General features: G+C 38.1%; 1 protein-coding gene across 1 annotated transcript in view; it reads right to left on the bottom strand.

Annotated features, from left to right (window-relative positions):
* Nucleotides 1–8,260: 8,260 nt before the first annotated feature.
* The window catches only part of LOC126481298 (uncharacterized), a 238,280-nt gene continuing 226,345 nt past the window's right edge, over nucleotides 8,261–20,195 (bottom strand). The window contains exon 6 of the mRNA XM_050104947.1: nucleotides 8,261–8,697. Within this exon, the coding sequence (XP_049960904.1) occupies nucleotides 8,530–8,697 (168 nt within the window). The 3' untranslated portion in view covers nucleotides 8,261–8,529. The remainder of the gene's footprint in view (nucleotides 8,698–20,195) is intronic.

Here is a 20,195-nt window from a genome sequence, read left to right as displayed (position 1 = left end):
AGCCAGTTTCCGCAAAAGGAACCCAATCTTAAGCCTAAGGCAGCCTTCTGCAACAAGCCTTAACCAAACTCTGGCTTTTAATATATCTGAAGTTGAGTTATTCTTTTCTTACTTGGATGAAATGTATCAAAAACATCGATTTAAGGCAACAAGAGTATTCAATATGGATGAAACTGGGATATCAACAGTTCAAAAGCGAGGAAAGGTTTTTGCCCCTAAAGGCCAACATCAGGTAGGCTCTGCGACATGTTGAGAATGAGGGAGGAATATTATGGTGGTCTGCGCTGTAAGTGCCTCTGGGATTAACATCCCACTCATGTTCATCTATCTCTGGAAGTGGGTGTCTCCTCAGTTGGAAAAAGTAGGGCCATCTGGGGCCATATATAGATGTTCACATAACAGATGGTCAAACGAAGATCTTTTCAATGATTGGCTTAAGCACTAAAAGAGAATGCCAAACCAACCAAGGAAGACCCTGTGTTATTAATTATAGAGAACCACGGAAGTCACATCTCGCTAGACAGCGATGAGTTTTGAAGAGCTAATTATATCCATGAGGTTTCTATACCACCACATATGTCACACAAATTGCAGCCTTTAGATTTGGCTTTTTACGGTCCTCTCGAGAAGGCGTTCAACATTCAGTGTGACAGGTTCTTAAGGGCTAATCGCTTGGAGAAGATATCAGTTTATGATATTAATTCGATCTTCAATGAAGCTTACATGAACGTCTTAACCATGGAGAAGGGTATATCAGGATTTGGTGCAGCATGGACCTTCCCGTACAAACCAGAAAAGTTCAATGATTTGAATTTTATCTCTGAGAACAGAATCCAAACTCTGGTCATCATTGACCCAGAAAATGTTGACGAACCAACAAATGGTGATGGTGTTGACAATGGGTTTAATGCAGTCACTGAGGAGCCTGCAAACACAAATCAGGCAAGGGCTGAAAATTCACAGTATCACACAGCATTCCTGGAAAACCGCCAACTTGAATTTGACTGGACCTTATGCTAATCCAGTAGCTTGTTCCTCAAGGTCGGATCCTGGAACAACACCTTCTCCAAAAACCTCTCAGGATACAATTCACTTCAGAGAAGCCTTAGAAGCTTTATCGCCTATGCAACAACAGCAATAACAACCTCACAATGGTGTCAAACAAAAAGTTGACACGAAGCAACATTCCATTATTATGTCGTCCACACCCATGAAAACTGTATTGGAGGAAGCACAGAAGAAAAGGGTCATTAAAGATATGAAAGCTAAGTGTGGATTAGTAAAGGTAATTGATGCCCCAAAGATTGTTCCAACAGAAACTTAAGCTTTTGAAGTAGTCAGGTCAAGTTGAGGATAAATCAAAAATAAAATCAAGCACTACCAAATGCAAGGCCACATCCAAAGGCAAAGAAGAAAAGGTGCAGCAGACAGATTTCTTTTGAAGAAACATCTTCTGAAGAAGAAATAGATGAGTCAATGTTATGTGACGACGATGAAGTGGACGACGAAATAGATTTATTTTCTAAAGACTGTGAAATGTGTTTAGTCTTTGGGGAATATGGCATTAAAACTGAACTGTGGTATCGGTGTGTATTTTGTGGGAAGCGGGCACACACAGACTGCAGCGGCTATGATACTCCTGAAAACTACATTTGTGACTTCTGCTCTACTTCTTAAAATGATTTGTTTTCCTTTCAGACTTATCTGTTATATTTCTTTATCTATAGTCATGACATACAAATAAGTATTATATATAACTTTGTAACAATATACATTTTACTGATGTACATTCATGTTATTATTTGTCACTAATGTTGGCATTACTCCAAAGTGGTGTCAAAATTGCCCCAGCGACCGGGGAAATACCGACATCCAGTAGACATTGCTATATACACGTTTTTCACTTTATAAATGTAATTAGTTTAACAAAACTATATTTTTAATGAAAGCAGAAACCCCAATTAAACTTTAGGTACCTCAATGAAAAACGTGACTAAGTCAGTAAAAATTTAAAAATTAAAAATGTCTTAAGGTGTCGGCATTGCCCCGGTCTACCCTACATATTCTTCACCATAAATAGAGTACTATAAATATTTCAAAGTTATAGTTAGTCCACCATCTGGACCTCACAAAAGTAAGTGAATAATTCAGATAAGTGTGTTTTCTTCTTCTTTCAACAACCTTCAACTGTTCTCAGTAATGACTGATGTCGCACCATCACGGAGTACGGTGCCCTTGCTCCTTGTGCCCGAATTGATCAACTGCCTGATATACATCAGTCCTATTCACACATAATCGTGGCGCAGTAGCCACAGTCCGATTTCTCATGCTCGTATGTAAAATATCAGATGTTCAAGATGGTGGAAAGCGGAGGATCTCTAGCATTTGCATTGAAATTCTCAAGGCACTACAATTTCCCTGCACAAACTGAGGGGTTTTGGGTGGAGGTTGGTATAAAAAGATTGACACAGTGATATCTTGTGATCTTGATAATTATATTGTAGTTTACAAAACTGCAGGATGAAGATTTACTATTGTGGATGAACTATAGTTTGCAATAATGATTTGCTGCAACTAAAAGACAGCTGACTAGAGAATTATAAAAGTTTACAGTACTAATTGATTAGCACACTGTGTGCTTCCATGGCAGATTGCTGATTTACATTTAAAATAGCCATGTCTGAAATTTTGATAATTTATAAATTCTTAATCAGTGGCGCCTAACTGAATAACGAATAGAGTTATCTGCTTCAGAAAAATTCATCCAATAAAAGTATAATGTAAAATCCGAGAATCTAACAAATATAATGAATCAAATGACAAAAGTATGTTTTCTTGTGGTCAAACTTAAATTATGAAAACTGAAAACACATTACTAGAAAGAATTAAAACAGAATTTACTAATGAGTGGTATCAATCCTCTCAAAACTACTGATTAGCTCACATAAAAGTTTACCATTACACACTGCTATAATAATTTCCATTATCACTTTCTCTCAATTAATATGGTCCCAAATAAATCTAAATGTGCCACTACAACCAGCCAAGTGTAGGTTATCACATGGATAATAAAATTATACGAAACATTGAATGAACAGTATTTTGGCAGTTTTAGTTACACATGGCCTGTACACTAGTGTGTACAACCAAATTCAAATAAAAGGAAAAAAATTAGTTATTTAAGAGTAGTTGGGTCAAATGCATTTCGATATGTGTCGAGTGGAAACAGTGTTGGAGAGGTGGCCAGTGGCATTTGTGACATAGACTGGCCCAGTCTGGCAAAGGATGCTGGAGTCAGCAGTGGCCCATCATGTGGACAAGATGTGGCGTGTTCCCCCAGGCAGTGACAGCAGCTGACAGAACAGTTTGGTCAAAATAGTTGCAGAGGTCCTGATGGTGAAGGCAGGCATCAGTCAGTGTCAGCAATAGCAGTTGGCCTGTTTATATCACTTGGCTAGAAGCACACCAGAGCAGGTAGAGTCAATCTACAGCCCCCAGCATGGTATACGGCAGTGAGGTGTGCCTGCACAGAGCAACAAACATGTACAGTGTTTGTCCACTCAGGCAATGATAGGGGGCCAGCTAAATGGCCCAGGCTTGATCCTGGTCTGCCAGGAGGGTGACCAGTAGCAGATGACAAGTCACCGATTGGGTGACACACTGCTAGAAAGGCACCAAGTGATCGGCAACCGGGATTATCACAGACAGTGGCCTGCAGTTAGTGAAGGCAAAGTCTGGTGATGGCAGTTCATTGACTCATCTTGGTTCAACCATCCCGAGCCTCCCCTCATGTCTAATAGCTGGTGAAGACTGCATAATGCGTGCCTAAATTAGGTGGTACATATGCCAGCCTCTGTGGTTATTACTTCTGAAATAGCAAGGCTCCTGACCTCTAGGTCATAACAAGCTGGATGTACTGGGTGTAACTGTTGGGCAGTCATGACTCCATTTGCCCCAGCTGTCCTTTCAAATCTGCTCCTCCAGGAGCCCTGTCAGTGCTGTAATGTTTCAAAATCCCTTCTTCAAAGCTCTGTGTGATAACTTCTCAAATCTCAGTTTACTGAATGTTTGTTCTTGTTCCAGGACACCTAGTTGCTGGAGTGCCTTGCAGTACCCTCCTCATGACATCATTTTGCTGTAGTGGTCATAAGAGCCATTCGCCAGAGCAGGCACAACCGAGGCACATAGCAGGTTTCATTTTCCTATTTTCTTTATTATTGCTTAAATTTTGTTTCTCATAAAAAGTTGTGTGCCTGCTAATCCAGTAGTATTCTTTTTTCTTGTAGAAAAATTTGGCTAAAGCTGCAGAATGTTTTATTTAGCTATCTTTTTCACATTTCCACCTGATCTGATATCCACAACACACTTATACTTCATTCAAAACATTGTAAAGTAATTTAATTTTCTGAAATACGGTAACAAAACGTATGCTATCATGCTATTAAATTTTAGTCAGCACAAATTAAAATATCAAAACAGCTTGTAATGGCAGTCTTGCAACGTGCAATATACTATATTTTTTATAATATATAACTGCAATCCCCACCATGAACCATGGACCTTCTTGTTGGTGGGGAGACTTGCGTGCCTCAGTGATACAGATAGCTGTAACGTAGGTGCAACCACAATGGAGGGGTATCTGTTGAGAGGCCAGACAAATGTGTGATTCCTGGAGAATGGCAGCAGCCTTTTCGGTAGTTGCAGGGGCAACAGTCTGGATGACTGAATAATCTGGCCTTGTAACACTAACCAAAACAGCCTTGCTGTGCTGGTACTGTGAATGGCTGAAAGCAAGGGGAAACTACAGCCGTAATTTTTCCCGAGGGCATGCAGCTTTACTGTATGGTTAAATGATGATCCCACCTGCTTGGTTAAAATATTCCAGAAGTAAAATAGTCCCCTATTTGAATCTCCATGTGGGGACTACTCAGGAGGACATTGTTATCAGGAGAAAGAAAACAAGTGTTCTACGGATCCGAGCATGGAAAGTCAGATCCCTTAATTGGGCAGGTAGGTTATAAAATTTAAAAAGGGAAATGGATAGGTTAAAGTTAGATATAGTGGGAATTAGTGAAGTGGCAGGAGGAACAAGACTTCTGGTCAGGTGAATACAGGGTTACAAATACAAAATCAAATAGGGGTAATGCAGGTGTAGGTTTAATAATGAATAGTAAAATAGCAATTTGGGTAACCTACTACAAACAGCATAGTGAACGCATTATTGTGGCCAAGACAGATAAGAAGCCCTCGCCTACCACAGTAGTACAAGTTTATATGCCAACTAGCTCCGCAGATGACGAAGAGATTAATGAGATTTATGATGAGATGAAAGAAATTATTCAGATAGTGAAGGGAGACGAAAATTTAATATTCATGGGTGACTGGAACTTGATAGTAGCAAAAAGAAGAGAAGTAAACATAGTAGGTGAATATGCAATGGGAGTAAGGAGTGAAAGAGGAAGCTGCTGGTAGAATTTGGCACAGAGCGTAACTTAATCGTAGCTAACACTTGGTGCAAGAATCATAAAAGATGGTTGTATACATGAAAGAAGCCTGTAGGTACTGGAAGGCCTCAGATAGATTATGTAATGGTAAGACAGAGATTCGGGAACCAGGTTTTAAATTGTAACACATTTCCAGGGGCAGATGTGGACTCTGATCACAATCTATTGGTTATGAACTGTAGATTAAAACTGAAGAAACTGCAAAAAGGTGGGAATTTGAGGTGATGGGACCTGGATAAACTGAAAGAACCAGAGGTTGTAGAGAGCTTCAGGGAGAGCGTTATGGAATGATTGACAAGAATGGGGGAAAGAAATGCAGTAGAAGAAGAATGGGTAGCTTTGAGAGATGAAATAGTGAAGGTAGCAGAGGATCAAGTAGGTAGAAAGATGATGGCTAATAGAAATCCTTGGGTAACAGATGATATATTGAATTTAATTGATGAAACGAGAAAATACAAAAATGCAGGCAAAAAGGAATACAAACTTCTCAAAAATGAGATCGACAGGAAGTGTAAAATGGTTCAGCAGGGATGGCTAGAGGACAAAAGTAAGGATGTAGAGGTGTATCTCACTAGGGTAAGATAGATATTGGAACAGGAAAATTAAAGAGACCTTTGGAGAAAAGAGAACCACTTGCATGAATATCAAGAGCTCAGATGGAAACCCAGTTCTAAGCAAAGAAGGGAAAGCACAAAGGTGGAAGGAGTATATAGAGGGTCTATACAAGGGTGATGTTCTTGAGGACAATATTATAGAAATGGAAGAGAATGTAGATGAAGATGACATAGGAGATACGATACTGTGTGAAGAGTTTGACAGGGCACTGAAAGACTTAAATCAAAACAAGGCCCTGGGAGTAGACAACATTTCCTTAGAACTACCGACAGCCTTGGGAGAGCCAGGCCTAACAAAACTCTATCATCTAGTGAGCAAGATGTAAGACACAGGTGAAATACCCTCAGACTTCAAGTAGAATATAGTAATTCCAATTCCAAAGAAAGCAGGTGTTGACAGATGTGAAAATTACCAACAATCAGTTAAATAAGCCATGGCTGCAAAATACTAACGCGAATTCTTTACAGACAAATGGAAAAACTGGTAGAAGCCCACCTCTGGAAAAATCAGTTTGGATTCCGTACAAATATTGGAACACGTGAGGCAATACTGACCCTATGACTTATCTTAGAAAATAGATTAAGGAAAGGCAAACCTATGTTTCTAGCATTTGTAGACATAGAGAAAGCTTTTGACAATGTTGACTGGAATACTCTCTTCCAAATTCTGAATGTGGTGGGGGTAAAATACAGGGAGCAAAAGGCTATTTACAATTTGTACAGAAACTAGATGGCAGTTATAAGAGTCGAGGGGCATTAAAGGGAAGCAGTAGTTGGGAAGGGAGTCAGGCAGGGTTGTAGCCTATCCACAATGTTATTCAGTCTGTATATTGAGCAAGCAGTAAAGGGAAAAAAAAGAAAAAATTGGAGTAGGAATTAAAATCCATGGAGAAGAAATAAAAACTTTGAGGTTTGCTGATGACATTGTAATTCTGTCAGAGGCAGCAAAGGACCTGTAAGAGCAGCTGAACAGAATGGACAGTGTCTTGAAAGGAGGATATGAGGTGAACATCAACAAAAGCAAAACGAGGATAATGGAATGTAGTTGAATTAAATCAGGTGATACTGCAGGAATTAGATTAGGAAATGAGACACTTAAAGTAGTAAATAAGTTTTGCTATTTGGGGAGCAAAATAACTGATGATGGTCAAAGTTGAGAGGATATAAAATGAAGACTGGTAATGGCAAGGAAAGCGTTTTTGAAGAAGAGAAATTTGTTAACATCGAGTATAGATTTAATTGTCAGGAAGTCGTTTCTGAAATTATTTGTGCAGAGTGTAGCCACGTATGGAAGTGAAATAGTTTAGACAAGAAGAGAATAGAAGCTTTTGAAATATGGTCCTACAGAAGAATGTTGAAGATTAGATGGGTAGATCACATAACTAATGAGGAGGTATTGAACAGAAATTTGTGACACAACCAGACTAGAAGAAGGGATTGGTTGGTAGGGCATATTCTGAGGCATCAAGGGATCACCAATTTAGTATTGGAGGGCAGTGTGGAGGGTAAAAATTGTAGAGGGAAATGGAAATGCCGTGTGGCTAGGGCCTCCCGTCAGGTAGACTGTTCGCCTGGTGCAAGTCTTTCGAGTTGATGCCACTTCGGCGACTTTGTAGAGGGAGACCAAGAGATGAACACACTAAACAGATTCAGAAGGATATAGGTTGCAGTAGGTACTGGAAGATGAAGAAGCTCGCACAGGATAGAGTAGCATGGAGAGCTGCATCAAACCAGTCTCTGGACTGAAGACCACAACAACAACAACAAGATCACAACAACAACTGCAGTATCCATTTGGTGATTCTCCAGAACTACTAATTTTTCTTAATATGATTTCATTACCTACTTTCATGCATATATCACTCTTCCTTCATTTATACTATATTTTCTCCAGCTTAGTGCTTGTACATTTATTCATGAAATTTTTACAGTGCTCAATAAACCGTGTAGATGCTTTTTCCTTTAGAGTTCTGTAGTCTCTCACTTCCTCTGTTTTGCTCAACATTTGTCAGTTCATAATTTAAAGACTGATCTACTTTAAATCTCCTTTTCATTTTCTCTGGATGAGAATGAGGTTGGTACAGTTTAGAAGAGAAACATGAAATAAATCCAAGATTTTTATTAATATAGCCCAAACACAAGTGTAATTTACAGAGAGCTGACATAAAATACTGCCACAGAATTTACAAATAAAAAATGAGGAATATTACAATTTGTGACATAACAAAAGTTAAAATGCAGAGATTCTTTTTGCTTATGGACAGATCATCAATATGTTAACTAATAATCCCTCAAGGAATATAATCTAATGTACAGTTTCTGATAGCTGTAATTACTGGAGATTTTGTATGACACCTGAACTGCTAATTAACTTTGCTAGTATTAGAACAATGTTGCAGATTTTCCATATCTTATACTCCACCAGGATAAGTAATTCGAGCTGGACCACTCAGTTGTCCACTAGTTGTACGGCCATACAACAGAATCACCATTGGCGAACTTAAATCCAAGCAATGAAGAAGAGCACGATTGCGAGTCCCACTCCAAACTTTGCACTGCAGTACACCATTGACATAAATCTGTAATGAGAAATAAGCACCTCTTCACGTCACTGTTGATTTCACAAGGAATATACACTCAAGTGCCAAAGAAACTGGTATAGGCATGGGTATTCAAATACAGAGATATGTGAACAGGCAGAATACGGCACGGTGGTCAGCAAGGCCTATACAAGACAACTAGTGTATGGTGCAGTTGTTACATTGGTTACTGCTATTGCAATGGCAGGTTATCAAGATTTAAGTGAGTTTGAATAGTATTATAGTCAGTGTATGAGCGATGGAACACAGCATCTCCGAAGCAGCGACGTAGTGGGGATTTTCCCGTATGACCATTTCACGAGTGTACTGTGAATATCAAGAATGCAGTAAAACATCAAATCTCTGACATCGCTGCAACCGGAAGAAGATCCTGCAAGAACGGAACAAACAATGACTCAAAGAATTGTTTAACATGACAGAATGCTGCGGATTTCAATCCTGGGCCATCGGCAAGTGTTAGCGTGAAAACCATTCAACGAAACATCGCCGATATGGGCTTTCGGAGCCGAGGGCCCACTCGTGTACCCTTGCTGACTGCACAACACAAAGCTTTACAACCTGCCTGGGCCCATCAACACCAACATTGGATTGTTGATGACTGAAAACATGTTGCCTGGTCAGACAAGTCTCATTTCAAATTGTATCTAGTGGATGGAGTGTACAGGTATGGGGACAACCTCATGAATCTGTGGATCCTGCATGTCAGCAGGTAGAGGCTCTGTAATGATGTGGGACATGTGCAGTTGGAATGATACGGGACACCTGGTACATCTAGATATGACTCTGATAGGTGATACGTATGTAAGAATCATGTCTGGGTACCTGCATCCATTCGTGTCCATTGTGCATTCCGATGGACTTGGGCAATTCCAGCAGGAAAATGTGATATTGCCACTTGTCCAGAACTGCTACAGAGTGGCTCCAGGACCATTCTTCTAAGTTTAACCACTTCCGCTGGCCACCAGACTCCCCAGATATGAGCATTATTGAGCATATCTGGGATGCCTTGCAACATGCTATTCAGAAGAGATCTCCACCCCCTCATACTCATTTATGGACAGCCCTGCAGGATTCATGGTGTCAATTCCCTCCAGCACTACTTCAGACATTAGTCAAGTCTATGCCACGTCATGTACCAGCACTTCTGCATGCTAGTGGGGGCACTACACGATATTAGGCAGAAGTACCACTTTCTTTGGCTCTTCAGTGTATCAGAAATTCTGATTAGCTTTTACAAATGCTTAACAATGGAGATGGATATCACAAACTAAGAAGAAATATAATCATTGAACAAAAACTTGAATCTAATACATTGCACCATGTCCCTATGCAAGGACAAAAAAGAAATGAAACTGCTTGCATTACTAAACAATTAATTATTGTTCAGCAATGATGCTTGAATTAAGTGACATAAAACTGTGCCCAAATACTGTGATAGGCTTCATTAAAACTGATCAACTTGTTGATATTGGAATAGCAGTTTACTGCAGATATGTTCTTCTGTACGACCGGGAGGAAAAAAATGATGGAACTTCATGGAAACAACATATAGAAATGTTTTCAGTAGTGGAAAGAACAAATTTAGATGAGTGTTGTGTCTAGTGGACCCTACTTTGAAGGCAGCCAATGCTGTGTGGTAGCCACATGTTTGCTACATATATGGATTTGAAGCATCAGTTGGTTTCTTTTGTGTCAGAACTTGCATGCATTTCCTGGATGAGATTAAGAACATACCTGTAGTAAAATCCTTGGCCAGTGCTACCAAGATACCTGAATTCTAAGAAACTCCTCATAATTCACCTGAAAACTGATGCTGTCAAAAAGCATCTCATCTTCCCAGCATTCTTTGCAGAAGTTTTGCGTTTATTGTTTTCAGCAGCATAGTATCCCATACTTCATAAGGAAACTAGCAAATTAGCCCACAGGCAAGTAGCAAAACAAAGCTGTATCATAGCTAGAGCTAAGCTTTTTAGGTATGAGGAACTAAACATTTTTTGCTATTGATACGTGTTGTTGACTGACCTCCTAAGCTCACTGAGTTAGCACATTTTGTATACAGATCAGTACTAAAATTTAACATAAGGAACTGCATGGCATAGTTTGAGAGGCCATTAACTATTGGTTTTGCAGATCAATTTTGTTCAGTAGACCTGTCCATACAGATATTATCAATGACAAATGTATATATGCACTCCCCAAAAACACCTCAGTCAGTGAAGGTTATCACAGGGTTGTGGGTTTCCATGGGACCTCCTGTCTCTCTCAGCTCTGTGTCAGCTTTTGGAGTTCAAGTTCTGGATATACTAAGTACCAAATTAGATGTATTACACATGTGGTATAGGTTGGAAAAAGCTGCTGCGCAATTACATGGACAGTGACAACTTTTTGGCATGCACTGTGGCCAATGATGAAATGTGGTGCTTTTTATTTTCAATTATCTCATATATATTAGTTGTCATGAAGATATAAAAAATGAGATCCATATCTATTCAAAAACATCTAAGTGGAGAAACATATAATTGTATTTTGACAGTTCCCTCTAGCTAGCTGATAAATTCAAAACTGTGATTTCATTATCATTTACATAGACATTTTGAAAATAATGCCACTAAGGACCACACCATGAAAGCGCAAAAGCTGCAATACATCGTGAACACAAAACTGAAATTGAAACTAGCTTTCTTTTTAGAGCACAGGTGTTGATATTTTGGTAGACAATTTTCTTTTAAAATATGTGATGTAGGGAAATATCTTTACAACAACATAATAGTTATCTTTCTGAATCCTTTAACCAGTATCTGATACTGTTCTACTTGAACAAGACTCTGATGCTTCAGTAGTCTCTCATTCAGAAGTGTATTCAAATGAATTACATAAAATTCATGTCAATCTCATCACTAAAATACAAAATTAGAGGAAATCCAAAAGGAGGAAAAGAAAAAGTCTATGCAATTTAAAATTAGTCCTCTTTAATGTCATAACAGATCATGTTTCCTTATTTCATATTTCATACACTTCTTGTAGATATTGTAGAAGCCATCAATATGGGCTGATACAGTTCTAGACAGGAAACAGATGGATAAAATGGAAAATTTCACATCTCTCAGAAGCAAAATTACAGTAAACTGACAAAGCCAGAAAGCTCTTATGTTTAGAATAAATCATATCAAGACATCTTACAACAAAAAGAGGAATTCTTCTCAATTACACATCAACATGGTAGTCAATAAACAATTTATTAAGAAATTGTCTGAAGTTTTCTCTTTTATAGGTATGAAACACAGACTACTAGAGTGCAAGGAAGAAAAGAAACAATACTTTTGAGATGTGGTGCTACTACTGTAAGTTTAAGATATTGTGAATAATCAGCTCTACCAACAAAGAGGTTCTTCGGGATGTAGAGATCCTACTGAATAACATGTCTTTAATAGTATGTGTCTTTGAGGCCACTCATATTTGAGTCTTTGCTGGTCTTAATAATGATCATAAGACTGTTACAGCATCACTGAAAATACTAAGAAGTTTTGGTCTTATGTCAAATTAGTAAATGAATTGAAGCCACCTGTGCAGACACTCTTTGACTATAATGGCATTTAAATGGAGGATAACATACAGAATGCTGAAATACTACATGCCTTTTTCCAAAACTTTTTTGATATGGATGATTGTACTGTGGTTCCTTCTTTAAATTTTTATATTAATGTTAAGTTGATATATCTATATAAGTGATTACAGTGTAGAAAACAACAGAAACTGCTCAACAGAGAATAGGCCATTGGACTTATTGGGATACCAATATGATGCTACATAAAGAATGCGAAAGAACTTGCTACTCTTCTAGCAGCTGTGTGCTGGAGGAGTGAAGCAATCTTACTGACTGGAAGAATGTACAGGTTACTCTCATTTTCAAGAAGGGTCATCAAACAGATGCAAAAACAATAGGCCTATTCTCTGATGTTGATCTGTTGTATAATTCTGGAACATGTTTTATGCTCAAGTATTATGATATTTCTTGAGACCAAAAATCTCCTCTGTAGAAATCAACACAAGTTCCGAAAACAGTGATCATGTGAAACTCTGTTTATCCACGAAACCTCAGCAAGAAGTAGATACTGAGAACATACAGACTATCAGGCCAGCTGTGTGGTTAGAGTGAAGAGTTTCTATGAACAGGATACAACACTGTTTCAGAGCGCTTGCACATTGATCTCTCGAAAACATGTAATTACTGGAATGATTTGTAGTAAGAAAATGACAGGAAATGTCCTATCAGGGGTTAAAGAACTTTGTCTTTTGTTGTTTTGACATTATGATATATACTAAGAAAGTGTCCTGTTTCAAGGCAATGGCACATTGAAGATGTATCAAAACACGTCATTCTTAGTATGATTTGTTATGAAAAATTTCATTAATGATATATCAGTGATATGGCAGTGTGGTGGATATTGCCTTGATCTACAGAGTTACAGGATTATGTTCATGAGTTCATACTGTCCAGTCTTTAAATTTTTTATTCTTCTTTGCATTTTTTAAAAGATTGTGAGAACCTTATTTAATAGAAGCATGTTCTGTAACATTAGATGTTATGTATACAAAAGAGGTCTCTTTCTCAAGAGAGAGTTTGTTTCATTGTGTGAACATGCTAGAGAATATAGATCAGTGACGATTGTTTTCTAGGTAACTGCTTGATTCAGTCAAAATTCAAGTCACAGTCATGGCACAAGACCTAGGACATCTTGGAAACATTACCCTTGCATTGCATGGAGTCCTAAATGCTTGGATTAAATGTCTCAAGTCTAAAACTGAAAATACAATAAATATTATTTGTGCACCAAAATTAAATTACACATCATTAAATATCTCTCCAAAATAAGTCTTTTAATATGCTTTTTTGTCTTGTAGCATGATTTTTTGTGAAAGTGGTGGTAAATGTGATGTTACCATATAAATATCTTACCTGAGAGATTTTATCTTGAACTTAGCTTCTGGTATTATACAGAAGGTTATTATGAAATGTAAAGCAGATGCAATATGTGTAAAATTTGGCAAAAGTGTGATATAGTCGTGTCCCCCCCTCCCCTGCCATTGGCCCTCTGCCTCGAGTGACAATTGCTGCCCGCCACTCATCCTGCAGTGAGGGTGGATTCACAACATCATATACACCGATACACCAGAAGATGCCTAATCAGCAGAGTCCATGGGCAAAAAACATGACACTTGAGGTGCTCCATGTGACATGCCAGATTCCCCACTACCACTACACCCCAGGACAGCAACCTGAAGACAATTGACCATAGCCAAAAGTGCCTTCAGCTATAGCAAACTGCGAGTAGCTCCTCCTGTGCCTGCACACAGCATTCACACATCCTATCTATTCCAGCATGAACAACTTAAGAAGTACACTATACAAGCATACAGAGATACCTAAATATCCAGCCTGCTACTCTCCTCCCTTAATGAGCTGTGTAGATGGCTATTCAAAAGAAATGACAACTGTGCCACAGACTGTCTGACTCTACAATTTACAGTTACAAAAACACAAGGTTACAACTCTTAAATACAAAAACATGCAGCATAGAATTTGAGAGTTATACTACTAACAAGGGAACCTCCCCACCGCACCACCCTCAGATTGAGTTATAAGTTGGCACAGTGGATAGGCCTTCAAAAACTGAACACAGATCAATTGAGAAAACAGGAAGAAGTTGTGTGGAACTGTGAAAAAAATAAGCAAAATATACAAACTGAGTAGTTCATGGGAAGATATCCAATATCAAGAACATTAGGAACGCAGGAGAGCTGTGGTCTAGTGGTAACGTGAGCAGCTGTGGAACGAAAGGTCCTTGGTTCAGTTCTCCCATCGAGTGAAAATTTTAATTTTTTATTTTCAGTTTATGCGACAAAATCTTATGTTTTCATCACTTTTTTGGGAGTGATTATCACATCCACAAGAGAACCTAAATCGGGCAGGGTAGAAGAATCTTTGTACCCATTCGCCAAGTGTACAAGTTAGGTGGGTCGACAACATATTCCTGTCATGTGACGCACATGCCGTCACATGTGTGTATATCAGACATGTTTTCCTGTGGAGGAATCGGTTGACCTATGACCTTGCGATTAAATGTTTTCGGTACCCATTGGAGAGGCACATCCTTTCGTCTACTAATCGCACAGTTTTGCGATGCGGTCACAAAACAAAGACACTAAACTTATTACAGTGAACAGAGACGTCAGTGAACGAACGGACAGATAATAACTATGCAAAAATAAAGAAAGTAAAATTTTCACTCGAGGGAAGACTTGAACCAGGGACTTCTCATTCTACAGCTGCTCACGTTACCACTGGACCACGCCGCTCTTGCACTTACATTGTCATGATGTTGCCTATGTAGTCCATGGACTACTCAGTTTGTATATTTTGCTTATTTTTTCACAGTTCCACACAACTTCTTCCTGTTTTCTCAATTAATCTGTGTTCAGTTTATCAAGGCCTATCCACTGTGCCAACTTATAACTAAATCTGAGGGGGGTGCGATGGGGAGGTTCCCTTGTAAGAATGTAGAAAAAACTAAATATGTAACTTGCTGCTCTGCAGGTACGTAACAGATGCCAGTTGGAACCTGTTTGTCTGAACTGGTTGAAACAAATGGTTGCTGGCTCTTCAAAGTAAAAAAAATGAATGACAACTGAAGTACATGCTGCTGAATGTACACTTTACAGTTACAAAATGCAAGATTACACCTCTTAAACAGAAAAACATATGCAGAATTTAAGAATTAATCTAGAGTGAAAACACAGGAGAAGTACTGCTCTGCAGGTGCATAACAGACCACAACTGGTACCTGGATGTAACAATTTGTAGAGGAATATGAAATGGAATGTACACTTATGAGAAATATAGTAATAGGTAAGGCAGACGGCAGAATTTGGTCCATTGCAGGGAACTGGAAAAATGTAGTTAAGTCTACAGAGGAGACTGCTGACAAATCATTTGCATGTGCCATTTTAAAATATTGCTCAACTGCATGAGACACCTACTAAACAGGACCCACAGCAGACATTGTACCACAAAGAAGGGTCGCATAAATAGTTACAGCTTTGTTTGACTCAGAGAAGAGTGTTATTTAAAAATTAAAGAATGTGAACTGACAGAAGCTTGAAGTTACATGCCAATTACCTCTATATTCCTCAAAAAGTTTCAAGAACCAGTATTAAGGGAAAAATGTGGAAACATTCTTCAGTCCACTATGTGTTGCTTCAACAGGAACTGCAAGGATGATATTAGACTAAATACAGCATACACAGAGGCATTTAAATATTCTTCACACTTTCAACATGATTTGATTGCATTTGATGCCATGCTAAGAACCCTCTGCCATGCACTTCACAGTGATTTGCCAAGTCTGTGTGTAAATTTAGATTTAGAAAACACACACAAACAAAATATCTTAAATAACTAAATTTTCAAATTAGCCCTGATTCTGCCTGGGTGACAAGATATGGTCCGCATCTGCATTTTTGTTTGGAACAAATATTTCCTGTATAGTAACTATCATATATTTGTCTTCTCATTTACAGTGAAAAGTCAGTTGATGGAGCTCAAAGTCTATTTGAAAACAAATGACAAATTATGCACTTGGTTGTGTGCCCAGTGTTATTGCACATACCAACATCAGAATGTGATGAACTTTTGCTATTTCAGTTATATAAAGTAAACTGATCATGTGACAGTAAGAAAATTACTCTGTGAGTGCTGAGCTGTTGTAACATGTTTTGTTACAATGTTGTCTTGGATGTGCTTAGTGCTGTTGTAGGGCCTTGGTACTCTGGCTTAGTACCAGGCTGACAAATGATGATTGTCTCAGTGTGAGAGTCTTTGTTATTAGTTAATTTGTTTGGAATTGTAAACTGTTGGAAAGTTGTACTGTTTGAGCATGCAGACTGGCCCTGATGGATGCCGTGCATTTTAAAAGTTGGATAATGACTGCAGTTTTATTACGAGTTGCGGTACCTGCTGGTTGGGCAGTTATTCTAAACTATGGCATCTCAGTTCCAAAAAGCAGGATGCATAATCAAGAAAACAGGTGGTCCACAAAAATCATGTTCATCTCAGAAAAGACAAAAAAGTAAAAAGAAGTATCATTCTATTGTTGATATTGGTACAGAACTGTCATTGAGTATTGTGAAACTACTTTATGTATGACAAAGAAAATAACCAATTATTGATAATATAATGCAAATGGGCAGATAAAATAATCTACTCACCAAGTGCAGCATGGGAAAACACACACACACACAAAAGGATTTAACTTTCACAAGCTTTCAGAGTCAGTGGCACCTTCTTCTGGCAGAAGAGCTGAAGGGAAGGAAGAGCAGTGAAGTAAAAAGGACTAAAGAGATTTAGGGAAAGGGGTACAGTTTAGAAAAGACACCCAGAACCCTGGGTTAGGGAAGACTTACCAGATAGGATGAGAAGGAAAGACTGATTGTTGGGGACTGCACTAGATGAGATTTGGAAATCTGAAAGCTTAATGGTGAAAGACAGGATAATATGCAAGACACAGATTACTGCACAAGTTAATAAGGGTGAAAAGCTAAGTGCATTGTATGTAACTGAGATGGGAGGGGGACAGTGAAAAATGGACAAGTCAGAAAATGAAAGTTGTAGAAAACTGAAATGGAGCAAAGAAAGGTGTAGTTACTGTGAATAAATGCTGAGATGGAAGTAATTAACGTAAATTAAGGCCAAATGGATGGTGCGAGCCAAGGATATGTTGTAGTACTAGTTCCCACTTGCGGAGTTCTAACAAACTGGTGTCTTGGGCAAGATTCCAGATGGTGCGAGTGGTGAAGTAGGCACTGAGGTCATGACTGTCATGTTTATATATGAACATTCATTGTAAATGTGGCCTTCCATTATATCATCAATTTAACAGAAGACATAAGATATTTGTTAAATGTAGATATACTTTCTATTATTTACTTTCTATTACTTAGAGTTGGTAATAGTTTACAGATTCTAGCATGAGGACAGCAGCACCCCACATCGAGACATAATAACAAAATTTACCTGAATAGTATTCAAAGAAGCAGTAGCGCAAAGTTCGAGGGGAATTCATACTCATTATATGGACACACACATCATTTCAGATGTAGTGAACACTAGATTCTGGTGATTCAGTGAAGGACCCTGAATACTTCTGTGCTGGAAATTCAATTACATTTGATAAAGAAGAATGTATCAAAAGAATGTATTAAAAGAACATTAAGAAGTAATTAATGATTTCGAAGGAAGATTGTGTCACAAAATAGTGCCGTTGTCTTTAGCACCATTGTCACCAGCCAAAACTACAATACAGAGCACAGGCCATTACATGCATTGTAATTCAGGAGACTTAACAAGCATTGCTTTGTCAATGAATAATCATTAAGTCAGTCAATAACTGTTACTAAGTGGAAGAATTTGTTACAGCCCATTAACAGGAAGACTGGCAGCTGAATTTGTGAACGCACTACGACTGTTTCATCATTTCCATAACTACACCATGGCATTGGGCAATGGCAGCTTCTTAACTATGTCATGGTATCAAGAAATGATAGTGTCATCCGCACACCCACCATCAGCAATGCATTTTATCCAGCACACCAATCCAGCTTCCCATCAGCATCATCACTATGTGCCAGGCCTACAACTGACTTTAGTGAGCTGTATTTAATCCACACAGATTATTATTATTATTATTATTATTCTTTCCGTTCTCAGACGTTATGTCTGGTTAAAAATGGAAAGTGATGTGGACCTTGATCAAGTGTGACTTCCTTTTAACTGTACGGTATATGTTACAATGCATTTAGGAACTTTCAGGTAATTGAACATGTATCAATAATTACAGATTTCTGTAGTTGTATATATGAGTTTGGATGTAGCTGTAGTGCGCTGATGTACTGGTGGATGTTGTGTGGTATGACTCCTGTAGTTCATAGTATAATTGGTATACTGTCAACTTTATCCTGATGCCACATGTCCTTGACTTCCTCAGCCACTTGGATGTATTTTTCATTTTTTTCTCCTGTTTTCTTCTGTATATTTGTTGTATTGGGTATGGATATTTCGATTAGTTGTGTTAATTTCTTCTTTTTATTGGTGAGTATGATGTCAGGTTTGTTATGTGGTGTTGTTTTATGTTATAATGGTTCTGTTCCAGTATAATTTGTATTCATCATTCTCCAGTACATTTTGTGATGCATACTTGTATGTGGGAACATGTTGTTTTATTAGTTTCTGTTGTATGTCAAGTTGTTGATGTATTATTTTTGCTACATTGTCGTGTCTTCTGGGGTATTCTGTATTTGCTAGTATTGTACATCCACTTGTGATGTGATCTACTGTTTCTATTTGCTGTTTGCAAAGTCTGCATTTATCTGTTGTGGTATTGGGATCTTTAATAATATGCTTGCTGTAATATCTGGTGTTTATTGTTTAATCCTGTATTGCAATCATGAATTCTTCCATCGCACTGTATATATTGCCTTTTCTTAGCCATGTGTTGGATGCGTCTTGATCAATGTGTGGCTGTGTTAGATGATACGGGTGCTTGCCATGTAGGTTTTCTTTTTCCAATTTACTTTCTTTGTATCTGTTGATGTTATGTGATCTAAAGGGTTGTAGAAGTGGTTATGAAATTGCAGTGGTGTAGCCGATGTATTTATATGAGTGATTGTTTTGTGTATTTTGCTAGTTTCTGCTCACTCTATAAAGAATTTTCTTAAATTGTCTACCTGTCCATAATGTAGGTTTTTTATGTCGATAAATCCCCTTCCTCCTTCCTTTCTGCTTAATGTGAATCTTTCTGTTGCTGAATGTATGTGATGTATTCTATATTTGCGGCATTGTGATCGTGTAAGTGTATTGAGTACTTCTAGGTCTGTGTTACTCCATTTCACTACTCCAAATGAGTACGCCAGTATTGGTATAGCATAAGTATGTATAGCTTTTGTCTTGTTTCTAGCTGTCAATTCTGTTTTCAGTATTTTTGTTAGTCTTTGTCTATATTTTTCTTTTAGTTCTTCTTTAACATTTGTATTATCTATTCCTATTTTTTGTCTGTATCCTAGATATTTATAGGCATCTGTTTTTTCCATCGCTTCTGTGCAGTCACTGTGGTTATCCAATATGTAATCTTCTTGTTTAGTGTGTTTTCCCTTGACTATGCTATTTTTCTTACATTTGTCTGTTCCAAAAGCCATATTTATATCTTTGCTGAATACTTCTGTTACCTTTAGTAATTGGTTGAGTTGTTGATTTGTTGCTGCCAGTAGTTTTAGATCATCCATGTATAGCAAATGTGTGATTTTGTGTTGGTATGTTCCAGTAATATTGTATCCATAATTTGTATTATTTAGCATGTTGGTTAGTGGGTTCAGAGCAAGGCAGAACCAGAAAGGACTTAATCAGTCTCCTTGGTATATTCCACACT

This window comes from Schistocerca serialis, chromosome 5, assembly GCF_023864345.2.
Source record: "Schistocerca serialis cubense isolate TAMUIC-IGC-003099 chromosome 5, iqSchSeri2.2, whole genome shotgun sequence".
Taxonomy (NCBI): Eukaryota; Metazoa; Arthropoda; class Insecta; order Orthoptera; family Acrididae; genus Schistocerca; species Schistocerca serialis.
This window is presented reverse-complemented; position numbering and strand designations above follow the sequence as displayed.